At 41.5% G+C, this 16,333-nt stretch overlaps 2 protein-coding genes across 2 annotated transcripts in view; both read right to left on the bottom strand.

Annotated features, from left to right (window-relative positions):
- Window positions 1-394: 394 nt before the first annotated feature.
- LOC120052286 (tripartite motif-containing protein 16-like) overlaps window positions 395-16,333 on the bottom strand; it is a 35,617-nt gene continuing 19,678 nt past the window's right edge. The window contains exons 4-6 of the mRNA XM_038999114.1: window positions 1,405-1,564; window positions 1,223-1,282; window positions 395-986 (exon numbers count right to left, since the gene is read on the bottom strand). Coding sequence (XP_038855042.1) covers window positions 475-986; window positions 1,223-1,282; window positions 1,405-1,564 — 732 coding nt within the window. The 3' untranslated portion in view covers window positions 395-474. The remainder of the gene's footprint in view (window positions 987-1,222; window positions 1,283-1,404; window positions 1,565-16,333) is intronic.
- The window catches only part of LOC120052291 (E3 ubiquitin/ISG15 ligase TRIM25-like), a 65,997-nt gene continuing 54,924 nt past the window's right edge, over window positions 5,261-16,333 (bottom strand). Inside the window, exon 6 of the mRNA XM_038999121.1 lies at window positions 5,261-5,432. Within this exon, the coding sequence (XP_038855049.1) occupies window positions 5,356-5,432 (77 nt within the window). The 3' untranslated portion in view covers window positions 5,261-5,355. The remainder of the gene's footprint in view (window positions 5,433-16,333) is intronic.

The following is a 16,333-nucleotide window of genomic DNA, read 5'->3' as shown; positions in this document are numbered from 1 at the left end:
ATAGACTACACCAGCATGACTAGTATCTATGTGGACCCTACTACAGTTTAACCAGCTCAGCTATAGACTACACCAGCATGACTAGTATCTATGTGGACCCTACTACAGTTTAACCAGCTCAGCTATAGACTACACCAGCATGACTAGTATCTATGTGGACCCTACTACAGTTTAACCAGCTCAGCTATAGACTACACCAGCATGACTAGTATCTATGTGGACCCTACTACAGTTTAACCAGCTCAGCTATAGACTACACCATCATGACTTGTATCTATGTGGACCCTACTACAGTTTAACCAGCTCAGCTATAGACTACACCAGCATGACTAGTATCTATGTGGACCCTACTACAGTTTAACCAGCTCAGCTATAGACTACACCAGCATGACTAGTATCTATGTGGACCCTACTACAGTTTAACCAGCTCAGCTATAGACTACACCAGCATGACTAGTATCTATGTGGACCTTACTACAGTTTAACCAGCTCAGCAGTACCATAGACATAAAACCCAGGATAGAGGGACTGAGTGAATGTGGTCTGGACTCTGTGGAGGAGGGTCATTGTGTCAGAGACACTGTAGAAGGACAGAGTACCTGCCTTGTGATCCAGGTACACTCCTACTCTGGAGGACTGAGGGCCTGATACTTTAGTCTCAACATTATTGTGTCTGAAACAATAATCATCACTAAAGCACTGTAAACTCCAGGACTTGTCATTGTCTCCAAATATATTACCTCTCACTGTTCTGCTGATGTCATTATATGAGACTGCAGTAATAACACCCCTTCCACTCCACTCCACCTCCCAGTAACAGCGTCCAGACAGACCCTCTCTACATAGAACCTGGTAGTGGTTGGTGAATCTGTCTGGATGATCAGGATATGGTTGGACTTGGTTTGTATAAGTCACCTTTCTGTTCCCTTCAGACAGAGAGAGGCATGTGTGTGCTGTGTTTGGGTCCAGTGTGAACTGACAGGAATCTGGGAGAAGAGCAGAGCAGAAACCAATAAGGGGAGTTAGAACAATAAGTTAAGTCAGATACTGTATCTACCCTGTGTTTGATTAGAGCACAGCAGAGATCAAATCAGAGAAATATGAGGAGTCAGATAGATACCCAGTCTTTGATTAGATCTACTATTGCTATATATTTCGAGAGGGATTGTTAGGAGTGTCAGTAAAAAGAGACTGTTAGTTACTTCACAATAAAGAGACTCACATTGTAACAACTGTTCTCTGGTCTTGGGCTGTGGAGGCAGTACAACATCCACTATATTCACTACAGACACACAAACACATTGACAGAGAGAGGGAATGTTATCATCATACCATATTCCACATGTATATGACTAGTAGGGAACTTTCAATGGTCTAAAGTTGATGTTATTATTTTCAACACACCTGTAGTGGAGATCTTGGTCCATTCTCCTTTAAGGAAGTCTTCTAGTTTCTCTCTCAGTTCAGACACAATCTTACTCACATCTCCAAAGTACTGAAGAGGACGGACAACGATGCTGGGTAAGTCTGAAGATACACTGATACTGGAGAGAGACTGATAACTCTGGAGAGAGAGAGAGCGCGAGAGAGAGAGAGAGAGATACCAAGAGAGAGAGAGAGAGGGAGTGAGAGAGACAGACAGACAAAGAGACAGAGAGAGAGAGAGAGACAAATACAAAGAGACAGACAGGAAGACAGGCAGAGACACAGAGACGGATAGAGAGACAGAGATAGAGGGACAGAGACAGAGGGACAGAGACAGAGAGACAAAGGGACAGAGAAACAAAGGGACAGAGACATAGAGGCAGAGACAGAGAGAGGGAGACAGACAGGACAACATAATGATTGAGATTAATAGTTTCACATTAAGATAATTTCACATCACATGTAACAAGGCAGTTTAGTTACCTGGAGGAAAGTGATGTGATCCTTTGTGTGTGAGAGCTGCTCCAGCTCAGTGCTTCTCTTCCTCAGCTCAGCTATCTCCTGCTTCAGTTGCTCCAGGAGTCCTTCAGCTTGACTCACTTGAGCCTTCTCTTGGGCTCTGATCAGCTCCTTCACCTCAGAGCGCAATCTCTCAATGGAGCGGATCAGCTCAGTAAAGATCTGATCACTATCCTCCACTGCTGCCTGTGCAGAGCACTGTTGAGAGAAAGAGAGAAAGAGAGAGAGACAGAGAGAGACAAAGAGAGAGAGAGAGAGAGAGCGAGAGAGAGAAAGAGCGAGAGAGACTGACTTCTCTTACTTTTGGGTTTTTTCAGAATCTGACACGATAGGTGGATTAACAACAAGCTAAGCTGTGTTTTGGTATATTTCACTTGTGATTGCATGATCATAAATATTTTTAGTAATATTTTGCGCCCTGCAATTCAGCGGTTGTTTAGGAAAATGATCCCGCTAAAGGGATCCGTAGCGCAGAGAAGTTAACGAACACAGGAATTAAATTCCTCTAACAGAGACCCACACAACCAACTACCACGAAAGTGATGGAATGAGAGAGAGAGAGAGACATCATTACAACACTGTACATAGTCATAATGTAACGTTTCTTCTTCTTTGGAGTTTAACGGCGGTTGGCATCCAATATGTTGAAATATCGCCCCCAACTGAACTATTATATAAATCCATGATATTTTGTGATAAAAAATGGGAAAATGGGAAATTATGATAATACTGAAAAGCTACCTTCCAACTAACCCTACACTCATTAAAAACCCACTATCCCATTCCACCTCTTTGACCCTATCTGCTCCTGCACCATGACAACGACCTGGGAGGACGGGACACCACCACTCAACACACCCTGTAACTCGTCTGAAGTCAAATCTCGTATGACCAAATACTTCTCTGCAGCTGCCACCAAAACATCTATTGTCTGTGATTTACGTTCCATTTCTGTGGTACAGTTGATAACCATTGCTATGAACGCTAAGAAGCCAACCTTACTGAAGCATATATCACTCGTTGGCCCCAGGTCTGATCCCCAGCAACATGGACTCCCCTACAGTTGACACACACAACTTTATCCACCAAAACGACACAATCCTCTATCCCATGACCTCCTGCACACTTCCCACATCTTGGAATCTCCCTCCTACAAACTGCTGCAACTTGACCATAAACGTTGCACCTGAAACAGCTCAGTGGATTCAACACAAAGACTCTAACAGGATAACTGATATATCCTAACATGACTTTGTTGGGTAAAGATTCAAAACTCAAAAGGACTGACAGTGACACCTCTGTTTCACCACGCTCACCACCCGGTCTGCGTCGTACCAAACGGCTGGCATCACAAACACCAGGAGTCTTCAACTTCAATTGCTCCACCTCCACACTTAACACTACCCCAGAAATCACTTCTTTCAATGGTGTCCTGTTCCTGAGATCAAAACAAGAAACAGATCTTGACCCAAGTTGTGTGACACGGAGCGCCCACTCCCTCTGGTCAGAAGAAACACAAACAAATATCACAAGTCCACTACAGGTTACCTTCACTGATTCAACTGCAGCCAACTCCTTTCCTACCCACCCTGAAACCACTAATGGATCTGCCAAAAGGTATGGATCCACTTTTTCCAAAAATGTAACTCCTACTGCACCAGATTCTTCTTTATCATTGATGCCAGGCTCTGGTTCTGAGCTCTTCACCACACCTTCTACCTCACTTAACTCTCCCTCATTCATTTCCATTTCACCTCCAGAACTCAGTCTGGCGCACGACTCACTCTGTTTGCACTTGAATTATAACATTTGAAATGTCTCTATTCTTCTGACAATGTTGTGAGTGTAATGTTTACTGTTCATTTCTGATTGTTTATTTCACTTTTGATTAGTATTTATTCCACCTGCTTCGGCAATGTAAACATATGTTTCCCATGCCAATAAAGAAATTGAATTGAGAGAGGTATGTATAGGGGACATGAGTCAGTCATGGTTATTCATGGTTATGTGATGATGTAGCCCCGCCTGCTACTTCAAAATCAGTGTTGGCCCAATAGGGAATGTCCTCTTGATGTAACGGTCAACATGTTGGTTTCTCCTGCGGTAGACCTGGGTTCATATCCCGTTGGTTACATTAAGCAGTCTATTCTCTGAAAGGGGTCCAGGCAGCCTGTTCCCAACAATGGGATCAGTGGGATTGTAGAGGGGCCCCTCTCCTCTCTCTCTGACTGGAGGAGAGAAGTGAAATGGTGTCTCCCCTGGTCAACAATACTCACCTTGAAAAACTCCACAACCTGTTGGAGCTCCTTCAGCTCCTTCTCTCTCTCCTGGAATCTCTGCTGGACTTTCTGCTGACTCATCCTCAGCTGCCTCTGTGGAGAATCACTCTTCAATGAGCTATCAAGATTTTTTTGTCCAGTAGATCAATAGTATAGTAATGTGACATAGGGCCCATAGAAGATAGAGATTCAAATGTTGAGGAAGTGTCTGTGTGAAATGGTATTATTATGTTGTTATGTGAATGATTATAGTTTTAATAGTACACAAATCAGGGGAGTTGATTGGGTGTTTGATAATGAATGATAATGGTGTTTGACTTTAGAAAATGGTGATACATTTGGAGAATCTGGGTTAACATATCTATATACTCAAGGTTTGTGTTCATATTTGTTCTGCTGTGGATAAATTTCATTTGAATGATCTCATATTCAAACAGATTTCTTAAATTCTTTGTTTATCAGACAGTCACCAACAAGTTGTTCTGGTCTTACCTGTTTCTCAGTCCTCTGTGCTGCAGCTGACACTGTATCATGGCCTTTATATTCATCCATTGTACACAGATAACAGATACACTGCTGATCGGTACGACAGTAAACCTCCAGCAGTTTGTCATGATGAGAGCAGATCTTCTCCTGTAGTTGTGCGGTGGCTTTGACCAGCTTGTGCTTCTTGAAAGCAGGAGATTCATAGTGAGGTTGGAGGTGAGTCTCACAGTAAGAGGCCAGACACGCCAGACAGGACATGAGGGCTTTCTGCTTTCTGGTCCCAGTGCAGAAATCACACGCCACATGTCCAGGTCCAGCATAGCACAGAGCAGGAGGGGGAGCAGCCTGGAGTCCTGTCTTCTTCAGTTTGTCCACCAGCTCAGCCAACATGTTATTTTTCCTCAGATTAGGCCTTGGAGTGAAGGTCTCTCTGCACTGAGGACAGCTATAGACCCCTTTCAAAACATCCTGATCCCAGCAGCCCTCAATACAGCTCCTACAGTAATTGTGTCCGCAGGCAGTAGTGACTGGCTCCTTCAGTAGATCCAGACAGACAGAACAACAGAACTGGTCCTGTTCCAGCAGAACTCCCTGCTGAGCCATTTGGACGGTTGTTCACTCTCACACAGACAGACGACACAGAGACTCAGATCAGTTTCGTTTTCTCAGAAAATAGTTTGTGTGGAGGGGGAGGTACTTCCTGGTTCTGCCAGAGAGGTGGGGCTAGAGGGAGGGAGGGAAGGAGGGAAGGAGGGGTGCAGGGAGGGAGCCAGTGAGGTAGAAGTTAGAGGGAAGGGCGTGAGAGAGAGAGAACTGCACGTCTAGAGGGAGACAAAGATTTCAGTTACTAGGTTAGGACCCTTAATTTGGAATAAATCTAACTAATGTGAGTTGTTAGAATATATTAAGTGTAACAGTTTCTATGAAGTACATATTATAATTATTTTAATGACCTTTATAATGCCTTATAATACACTTATGTGTTATAACACTGATTATAAGTGTCTATAATAATTAATAAGTGGTTGTAATGAGGGGGGACTTGACATTGATACAACGTACTGTAGGTGAAATGAATACTGTATGTATTGACTGATCATTGAGAATGAGGTAATACTTTACATTACAGTGTGGTTATTACTGTTAGGTCTAGGGTCAGGGTTAGAGGTACTACATTCAGCAGTAACCCTAGACATATCTAGGACTAAACATATAAGACGTTTTACAATCAGAGTTCTTTGTATTTCTGAAACCATTATTTCTATTATAGTCATTATATTATATTATATTTTCTAGTCATTATATTCTAGTCATTATGTTCTATTCTAGTCATTATATTCTATTATATTCTAGTCATTCTATTCTAGTCATTATGTTCTATTCTAGACATTATATTCTATTATATTCTAGTCATTCTATTCTAGTCATTATTTTCTATTCTAGTCATTCTAGTCATTATATTCTATTATATTCTAGTCATTATATTCCATTCTATTCTAGTCATTCTATTCCATTCTAGTCATTATATTATATTATATTCTAGTCATTATATTATATTATATTCTAGTCATTCTATTCTATTCTATTATTGTCATTCTGTTTTATTCTAGTCATTCTATTATATTCTATTCTAGTCATTATGTTCTATTCTAGTCATTATATTATATTATATTCTAGTTGATATATTCTATTCTAGTCATTCTATTTTATTCTATTCTAGTCATTCTATTTTATTCTATTCTAGTCATTATGTTCTATTCTAGTCATTCTATTATATTCTATTCTAGTCATTCTATTCTATTCTAGTCATTCTATTATATTGTATTATATTCTATGTTAATATATTATATCTATAGTCTCCACTCAGTATAGTGTTAATGATGACTGTTTGTTGTGTACATTGATTGAATGGTTAGGACTATCTCTCTGTATTCACAGTTTAAATCCCAAGAGACCAGGAGACCTAAAGGAAGCCTTCAACACTGCATCCCTTCATCCAGTCATAGTAAACAACCTGTCTGTCTGGTTGTTGTTGCTATCACTATTAAAAAGCCTTACAACTCCTTACATCAAGGATTACTTTAAACAATCTTTTTTTGTTTTTACATTTACTTGAACAGTGCAGATGCAACGTTTAAGACTCCACTGAATCCTCTGGTCTTCTAGAACCAAGAGGGTGTCCTGCAGGTAAACCAGACACCACTGAATCCTCTGGTCTTCTAGAACCAAGAGGGTGTCCTGCAGGTAAACCAGACACCACTGAATCCTCTGGTCTTCTAGAACCAAGAGGGTGTCCTGCAGGTAAACCAGACACCACTGAATCCTCTGGTCTTCTAGAACCAAGAGGGTGTCCTGCAGGTAAACCAGACACCACTGAATCCTCTGGTCTTCTAGAACCAAGAGGGTGTCCTGCAGGTAAACCAGACACCACTGAATCCTCTGGTCTTCTAGAACCAAGAGGGTGTCCTGCAGGTAAACAAGACACCACTGAATCCTCTGGTCTTCTAGAACCAAGAGGGTGTCCTGCAGGTAAACAAGACACCACTGAATCCTCTGGTCTTCTAGAACCAAGAGGGTGTCCTGCAGGTAAACAAGACACCACTGAATCTTCTGCAGCTTCTATTAGGGCCAGGAGTTTTCCTGGCTACGTCTCCTGGCAGTAAAAACTTGGTCTCTAGTTATATTATTGCTCACAGAATGAGTCCATGTAACTTATGTGACTTGTTAAGTACATTTTTCCTGGCCTACAGAGCATTCTAGAAGTATTCAGCTCCTTTGACTTTTTCCACATGTTGTTACGTTACAGCCTTATTCTAAAATTGATTAAATTGTTTGTTTTACCTTATCAATCAATTGTAATGACAAAGCAAAAACTGTTTTTTAGAAATGTTTGCAAAAATGTAAAATAAAAAAATACTGAAATATCACATTTACATACAGTTGAAGTCGGAGGTTTACATACACTTAGGTTGGAGTCATTAAAACTAGTTTTTCAACCACTCCTCAAATGTCTTTTTAACAAACTATAGTTTTGGCAAGTCGGTTGGGTCATCTACTTTGTGCATGACACAAGTAATTTTTTCAACAATTGTTTACAGACAGATTATTTCACTTATAATTCACTGTATCACAATTCCAGTGGATCAGAAGTTTACATACATTAAGTTGACTGTGCCTTTAAACAGCTTGGAAAATTCCAGGAAATGATGTCGTGGCTTTAGAAGCTTCTGATAGGCTAATTGACAAAGTTTGAGTCAATTGGAGGTGTACCTGTGGATGTTTTTCAAGGCCTACCTTCAAACTCACTGCCTCTTTGGTTGACATCATGGGAAAACAAAAGAAATCAGCCAAGACCTAAGAAAAAAAATTGTAGACCTCCACAAGTCTTGTTCATTCTTGGGAGCAATTTCCAAACGCCTGAAGGTACCACGTTCATCTGTAGTACGCAAGTATTAACACCATGGGACCACGCAGCCGTCATACCGCTCAGGAAGGAGACACGTTCTGTCTCCTAGAGATGAACGTACTTTAGTGCGAAAAATGCAAATCAATTCCAGAACAACAGCAAAGGACCTTGTGAAGATGCTGGAGGAAACATGTACAAAAGTATCTATATCCACAGTAAAACAAGTCCTATATCGACACAACCTGAAAGGCCGCTCAGCAAGGAAGAAGTCACTGCTCCAAAACTGCCATAAAAAAGCCAGACTACGGTTTGCAACTGCACATGGGGACAAAGATCATAATTTTTGGAGAAATGTCCTCTGGTCTGATGAAACAAAAAGAAAACTGTTTGGCCATAATGACCATCTTTATGTTTGGAGGAAAAAGGGTGAGGCTAGCAAGCCGAAGAACACCATCCCAAACGTGAAGCACGGGGGTGGCAGTATCATGTTGTGGGGGTGCTTTGCTGCAGGAGGGACTGGTGCACTTCACAAAATAGATCAGCATCACGAGGTAGGAAAAGTACGTGGATATATTGAAGCAACATGTCAAGACATCAGTCAGGAAGTTAAAGCTTGGTCACAAATGGGTCTTCCAATTGGACAATGACCCCAAGCATACTTCCAAAGTTGTGGCAAAATGGCTTAAAAGGACAACAAAGTCAAGGTATTGGAGTGGCCATCACAAAGACCTGAACTCAATGCTATAGAAAATTTGTGGGCAGAACTGAAAAAGCGTGTGCGAGCAAGGAGGCCTACAAACCTGACTCGGTTACGCCAGCTCTGTCAGGAGGAATGGGCCAAAATTCACCCAACGTATTGTGGGAAGCTTGTGGAAAGCTACCTGAAACGTTTGACCCAAGTTAAACAATTTAAAGGCAATGCTACCAAATACTAATTGAGTGCATGTAAACTTCTGACCCACTGGGAATGTTATGAAAGAAATAAAAGCTGAAATAAATCATTCTCTCTACTATTATTCTGACATTTCACATTCTTCAAATAAAGTGGTGATCCTATCTGACCTAAGACAGGGAATTTTTACTAGGATTGAATGTCAGGAATTGTGATAAACTGAGTTTAAATGTATTTGGCTAAGGTGTATGTAAACTTCTGACTTCAACTGTAAGTATTCAGACTCTTTGCTCAATACTTTGTTGAATCACCTTTGGCAGCGATTACAGCCTCGAGGCTTCCTGGGTATGACGCTACAAGCTTGGCACACCTGTATTTGGGGAGTTTCTCCCATTCCTCTCTGTAGATCCTCTCAAGCTCTGACATGCACTGTCAACTGTGGGACCTTATATAGACAGGTGCGTGCCATTCAAAATCATGTCCAATCAATTGAATTTACCAATGGTGGACTCCAATCAAATTTTAGAAACATCTCAAGGAGAATCAATGGAAGCAGGATGCACCTGAGCTCAATTTCGAGTCTCATAGCAGAGTCTGAAAATAAGGTATTTCTGTTTTTTAGTATCATACATTCGCAAAAAAATGTAAAAACCTGTTTTCGCTTTGCCATTATGGGGTATTGTGTGTAGATTGATGAGGAAAATTATTTATTTCATCCATTTTAGAATAAGGCTGTAACATAACAAAATGTGGAAAAAGGGAAGGGGTCTGAATACTTTCTGAATGCTCTGTATGTATGTTAAATGTGTTCTCCCCAATAGTAAAGTTTGTCCAACATGTTTTTCTCCATTTCTCTAAATACCATCTTATTAGATGGTGCCATTTCCCCCCATTAGTTTGGGATTCAGACCTGCAGTCATCTTGATTTCAGAACACTTTGGAGAAGTGTTCCACAGGCAGTAAATCTATTGTAGAATAAATGGAACCTGGATCCATTCCATTCTATTAACATGGTTTATGTGTGTTATAGCAGTAATGGGGTTAAACTGATATTAAAATGACAACTCCATCGGTGGTACCAGGTCAGGGGAGTTCATCTCTGCTCCCAGCATCCCTGGGACAGTACTGATCAACATAGCTGACCTGATGCAGAGGTGGACGAGTGATGTTTTCCTCTCAGTGGTGAGACCTGCCCTTCCATTTGACACACCTTTACCTGATAAGATCATACAATATGTTTTTGGCTTATTGATGTTTGAATACAGGGTTGTATTCGTTAGGGCACAGTGTAGCAAAACACTTTCATTTTCTTAAGTTCAGTTAGTCCCTCCCTGTTTCAGTTCATTTTCTAGTTTGGTGCCTAGTGAATATGGCTCAGGTCTCTGTGGAAAGAATAATGTAAATTCACCTTTGATTTTTCTCCTCAATTTCCCTTTCAGGTCCATAGGGTTTTACTGCCCCCTGCTGGAGACTGGATCACACTGCAGTCCCTGGATTTCTATGTGCAGCTGGAGGATGAGGCCCTCATCACCTGTTGTGACGGGTCCAACAAATATCCCCCTGTGAAGGCAGGGTCCTATCTCAACTAACACTTCAATGACTCTTATGGAAGTGAGCATTATCTAACATGAATTATTTTGTGTTATGCAAATATGTTTGTGAAAAAGTATGTCAATAATGAGAGAATAAATAAGTCCAGTACAACCATTACTCTTTCACATCCCTCTATCATCACTCAATGGGGGAGTACAACCATTACCTCTCTCCTCTTTCACATCCCTCTATCATCACTCCATGGGGGAGTACAACCATTACCTCTCTCCTCTTTCACATCCCTCTATCATCACTCCATGGGGGAGTACAACCATTACCTCTCTCCTCTTTCACATCCCTCTATCATCACTCCATGGGGGAGTACAACCATTACCTCTGTCCTCTTTCACATCCCTCTATCATCACTCCATGGGGGAGTACAACCATTACCTCTCTCCTCTTTCACATCCCTCTATCATCACTCCATGGGGGCGTCCCGATATTCTCTCCTTCCTCCTGAAGTGTAGCATTCCTTCACTACTCATCACAAATGTAAAAGCATTGGATTGGTGTTGGCATGGGGTAGAGGGAGTTTACATATACCAGTCATTTCCTTATAAATCCATGAAGGAAAGTGGGAGAGCTAGAGAGAGAATCAGATAAAGTTGTGGAGATAAAGGAATATGTGAGCATAACACATCCCTATTCCCTACATAGTGCACTACGGTGCTTCTGACCAGGTCTAAAGTAGTGTTCTACATAGGGAATAGGGTGTAGATTTATTACAATATCATGCTGTAGTAATTGGCACCAAAACAATATTAGATCTCCACTCACCCACTTCATGGCTGTCATCCCCCAGTTCTGTTAAGACTTCCTCTCATTGAACTGGGCCTCATTCTAAATGGTCACTTTGTATTGATAGTCCATACTGGACTTTACTATGGTTCTACATACAGTATCTGTATTGATAGTCCATACTGGACTTTACTATGGTTCTACATACAGTATCTGTATTGATAGTAAAGCCTGGTATGGACTATCAATACTGGTACTGTATATAGAACCTTAGTACATACTGGGCTTCACTAAGGTTCTATATACAGTACCAGTATTGATAGTCCAAACTGGGCTTTACTATCAATACTATCAATACTATCAATACTATCAATAAAAAATATGAATGCATTGAATTTTAATTCGTAACATCTTAAGATCAAAACATTGTACATAAAACAGAGCAGAATGAATCATCACATCTGGGGACCATCACCAGTATCTATGTGGACCCTGCTACAGTTTAACCAGCTCAGCTATAGACTACACCAGCATGACTAGTATCTATGTGGACCCTGCTACAGTTTAACCAGCTCAGCTATAGACTACACCAGCATGACTAGTATCTATGTGGACCCTACTACAGTTTTACCAGCTCAGCAGTACTATTATAGAGATTAAACCCAGGATAGAGGGGCTGAGTGAATGTGGTCTGGACTCTGCGGAGGAGGGTCATTGTGTCAGAGACACTGTAGAAGGACAGAGTGCCTGCCTTGTGATCCAGGTACACTCCTACTCTGGAGGACTGAGGGTCTGATACTTTAGTCTCAACATCATTGTGTATGAAACAATAACCATCACTAGAGCACAGTAAACTCCAGGACTTGTTATTGTCTCCAAATCTATTATCTGTCCATGTTCTGCTGATGTCTTTATATGAGACTGCTGTATCAACCCATGACCCACCCCACTCCACCTCCCAGTAACAGCGTCCAGACAGACCCTCTCTACACAGAACCTGACAATGGTTTGTGAATCTGTCTGGATGATCAGGATATGGTTGGGCTCGGCCTGTACAGGAGAGAGATTAAAGTAGATGTCACGTGTCAAAATATTGATTGATGACCCTAAGTCCAGCTGTCAAAAAAAATGATTGATGACCCTATGTTCTGCTGACGTTCTGCTGACGTGGTGCAAGCCCAGGGTTTCCTGTCCTGACCCCCCTTTTGGTTTGAGGGGGGGCGTGGTTTCAAAAAAAAATGATTGATGACCCTATGTTCTGCTGATGTTCTGCTGACGCGTGCAAGCCCAGGGTTTCCTGTCCTGACCCCCCTTTTGGTTTGAGGGGGGTGGGGTGGTTGGGGGTGTGTGTGCTGAACATTTCAAAGAGTAAGGCCTATTTTATAGCTTATAGCCCTCCGGGGTTGTTGTCTAGGAAACACTAATGTCAGGGGCACAGCCTTATAAAGCCCTAGGAACAATCCCTGTTTAAGTCTGTACATGATAACCCCCCTGAATATTAAACAAAAATGCCACCTATGCCAATTTTCGGGATGTTATGCTCGGCTTGTCATGAACCCAGTGACCAAAGCCTTGAAGAAGTTCTGTGTGAAGCTCCAGAATGTTTTAAAGGATTTTTGGGTACGAGTGAAGGCCACATTTCTTACATATTCCACCCGGAGGATTCTACGGTAAAGATATTCACAGACAGTGGCCCCAAACCCTTGTATCAGGCAAAACCTGGTAGTTTTTCTCCTGCTCTGGGGATGAGAGAATGGCTAAAGATCAGGCTGGCTCTCTGTAAAATTGAACAGGCTCTGAGTGGGACACATGTGCCCGGCTATGCGTTGGAAGAACAGGTCTTAGGGGGGGCAGGGGGTCTGAAGGCTCTAAGAATCGCTTCAATGGACTATAGCCCTGACAACAAAGTGACAATTTTAGCCTGTGAAGTTTATGATGCTGGGAATGCTACAAAGTCTGTCAATTCTCCAGTAGCTTCCAGAGCATGCAAAGATGTCAACTTTTTTATTCCTGTGTTTAGTTTTAAATGGTTGGATTATCCGATTTTCATAACCCTTATGAATAAGCTGGACAGTCTCTTCAAAAATCGCGAACAGTTAAAGCGCTGGCCTAGGCTGTCCTTGAGACATAGTCACGACCAAAAGGCCCGACGTAGGATCTACCCCTGGAGTGAAAACTTACGCAGTTTTGATGAACCTTGCAAGAGATCCCGGCATTTAGATGGTGACTTGGAAACGGATAACGGATACACCAGACCTCTGGATCTGTAAGAAAGGCATCGTAAAAGACCATAATTATGAACGGTTATAAAATGTATGTACTAAATATTTTGAATGAAATAAATGGTTTTAAAAGCAGAATCTCACCATGTCATGAACTCGTTAGTTTGTTCACTCTCAGCTCAGTCTGTCCCTGAGGAGAAAACTTGCGGAAAAAGACATGTGCGCGCGTGTGTGGGCGTGCGTGTGCTGGAGTGGCTGTGTGTGTGTGTGTTTCAAAACAAAGAAAACGGGGCGGGGTGTGTTCATAAATGGATATGCGTCAGCGCTCAAGGCTCTCTCTCTATCTTTACCCCCCAAACAAAAAAGTGTGTCTTTGTCTTAAGGCCACTTACGAATCATTAACAACATGTCAAAACATAATTTATGTTCTAGGGTCTAAAACAGAGGCTGTAGGGTTTAAAAAAAGTAAATCAGCCCCTTTTTGTCTAGAACTCCCAACCCCCAGCATCGAGGTGCTACCACACCGGTTAGTTTGTAGAATAGCCCTGGGTGTAATAAGGTTTAAACACACCAAACCCATTGTTTGAACCAAATAACGTAGGAGTTAAATATAGCTGGGGTCTAGTCCTAAAAAAACGTCAACCCGATGCTATGTGAAAATCATACAGTACTTTCTCTAGGTAGTGGGGGGACAAACTCTATTGACAACCGCGACCCTGTTAGCAGCGTTTTAGTTCCGATGCAAACAGCCCCTACAGAAACCCCAAGAATCGTTATCGGACTGACCCGTTAAAATAGCATCTAGGAAAAACTCCTAATGGATCTTTCGGAAGGTGAGTTCTTGAAATAAATATATATTTATATTAGATTTGTATGTTGTGTGGAATTGTTTGAACATTATGTATGTTATAGCAATATTAAACATGCATTAGGGCATGTATTCTTAACGTATAACATGTCAATATTATATACGGGGATTAGAGCTTTAATATTGTCGAATGTTTTATAGATTCTGAAGCATTCACGCAGATACTCCGAGGTATAACTGAGCTCGAACCGGCCATAGGGTCTCCGGAACAAATTGCCTGCATCCCAACGCCGACCCTGAATTGTAAACGTGAGTCCAAGAATTCCATACATAAAAATATTTTTAGACCTTAAAAACAAAAAGTGTGGGCATCTTATATTAAAAGCTATTTTTATGTGTTTACAGCGGCCATAAAGCCTAGAAGGTTAAAGGATGCCATAAGGAGCCTGAACGGTTTCTGCGAAACATATGACTACGAGCCCATGCAACCATACCCCCAGGAGGTTTTTACACACAAGCCGCGAACAGATGTTTTAAACGGCAGGTCACCTCCCCTTGGACAGGCCACCGGTGCGCCACATATTTCTAAACACCAAAGGACAATCAGTGCCCAGATCCACAGTTCCGCTTCACCCGAGCAATTCTACTTGGCCGGTATTCACGAGACCGCGTTCCAAGGACAAGGTATGAATCAATTATTATTATTATTATTATTTATATATATTATTATTTTATTATTTATATATTTTTTTATGCCGGAATATGTTAAAACAGGGCCTAATGCTGTTTTTTTTTTCAGGTTCACCAGCTACAGACCAGGCAGATGCAGTAATTAGGGTTGCCCAAAGACATGTTCCAGAGTTTTCCGAGCTTCTTCAGAACAGCCCTCGTCAAAAAAGCCGAGGTATTTAATTAATGTATTGTTAATATATAGGCTTATATCTGAAATGTATTTGACATTTTTAGCTAACATATTTTAGGGTTAATAACCTATTTTTGTATGTATTATTTTTATTTCAGACTCCTCCCCGGCTTATAAAGACATCGAAGAAGCTACACATCTAGACCCCGAGGAGGCGCCAAAGACCCCAGTCAAGAGAGCATCGAAAACTGATGATTTCAAAGGTTTAAATGACATTTCTGAGGTAGACGATTTGATGTTTTGTGAAGTGGCCAACCTTCTTGAATCAGCCAATTCTGGGGGGGAAACAGCCGCTTCTGAAATAGACCAAGCCCGGTTTTTCAAGGCTTTTACTCAGGGTTTAAGATCACGAAAGGCTTTACTTCAAAGACGTATGGGTATTCTATTAGAGCATCAATACAGTCAGGATGTGTCATTCTGGCGTAGCGAGCTTCCCCGTATGTTAAAAAACAGTAGGGTTAAAACAAGCAAATACCGCCGTTAAAAAACACCGCTGTAAACACAAGAACACACGTCCTTAATTAGACAAATGGCGCCACCTATAGACCTAAGCGAGACAATTGAAAACCTCTTAGCCCAAATACCTACAGAGCTCCAAGATATAATTAACCATATGAATGATTCTGGGATAATTGACATAATGACTATAGATGAAAACCTATTATCCCAGATTCCCGCCGAACTCATAGAAATTATTACTCGTATGAATGAGTCAGGGCCTTCCGATGAAAACAGGTTATCACAGATACCCGAATCAATCATATCTCTAATTACCCAGATGAACGAGAGCCCGAGGTTTAATTCTGAACCACATACACTTCTAAGCCAGCCTTTAACACCCCTGTCCGAAGAGTCTGAAACCCAATACGATGTTTTTGAACAGCTGGACAAATGTCTAGCAAATCTGGAGGGGGAAGGTCTTGATCGCAGTGTACAGAACGAGAGCCCTAGGTTTAATTCTGCACCACCTACACCTCTAAGCCAGCCTTTAACACCCATGTCCGAAGAGTCTGAAACCCAAGACGATGTTTTTGAACAGTTGG

Source organism: Salvelinus namaycush, chromosome 8, assembly GCF_016432855.1.
Source record: "Salvelinus namaycush isolate Seneca chromosome 8, SaNama_1.0, whole genome shotgun sequence".
Classification (NCBI taxonomy): Eukaryota; Metazoa; Chordata; class Actinopteri; order Salmoniformes; family Salmonidae; genus Salvelinus; species Salvelinus namaycush.
Note: the sequence above shows the minus strand (reverse complement) of the source record. Positions and strands in the feature narration are given on the sequence as shown.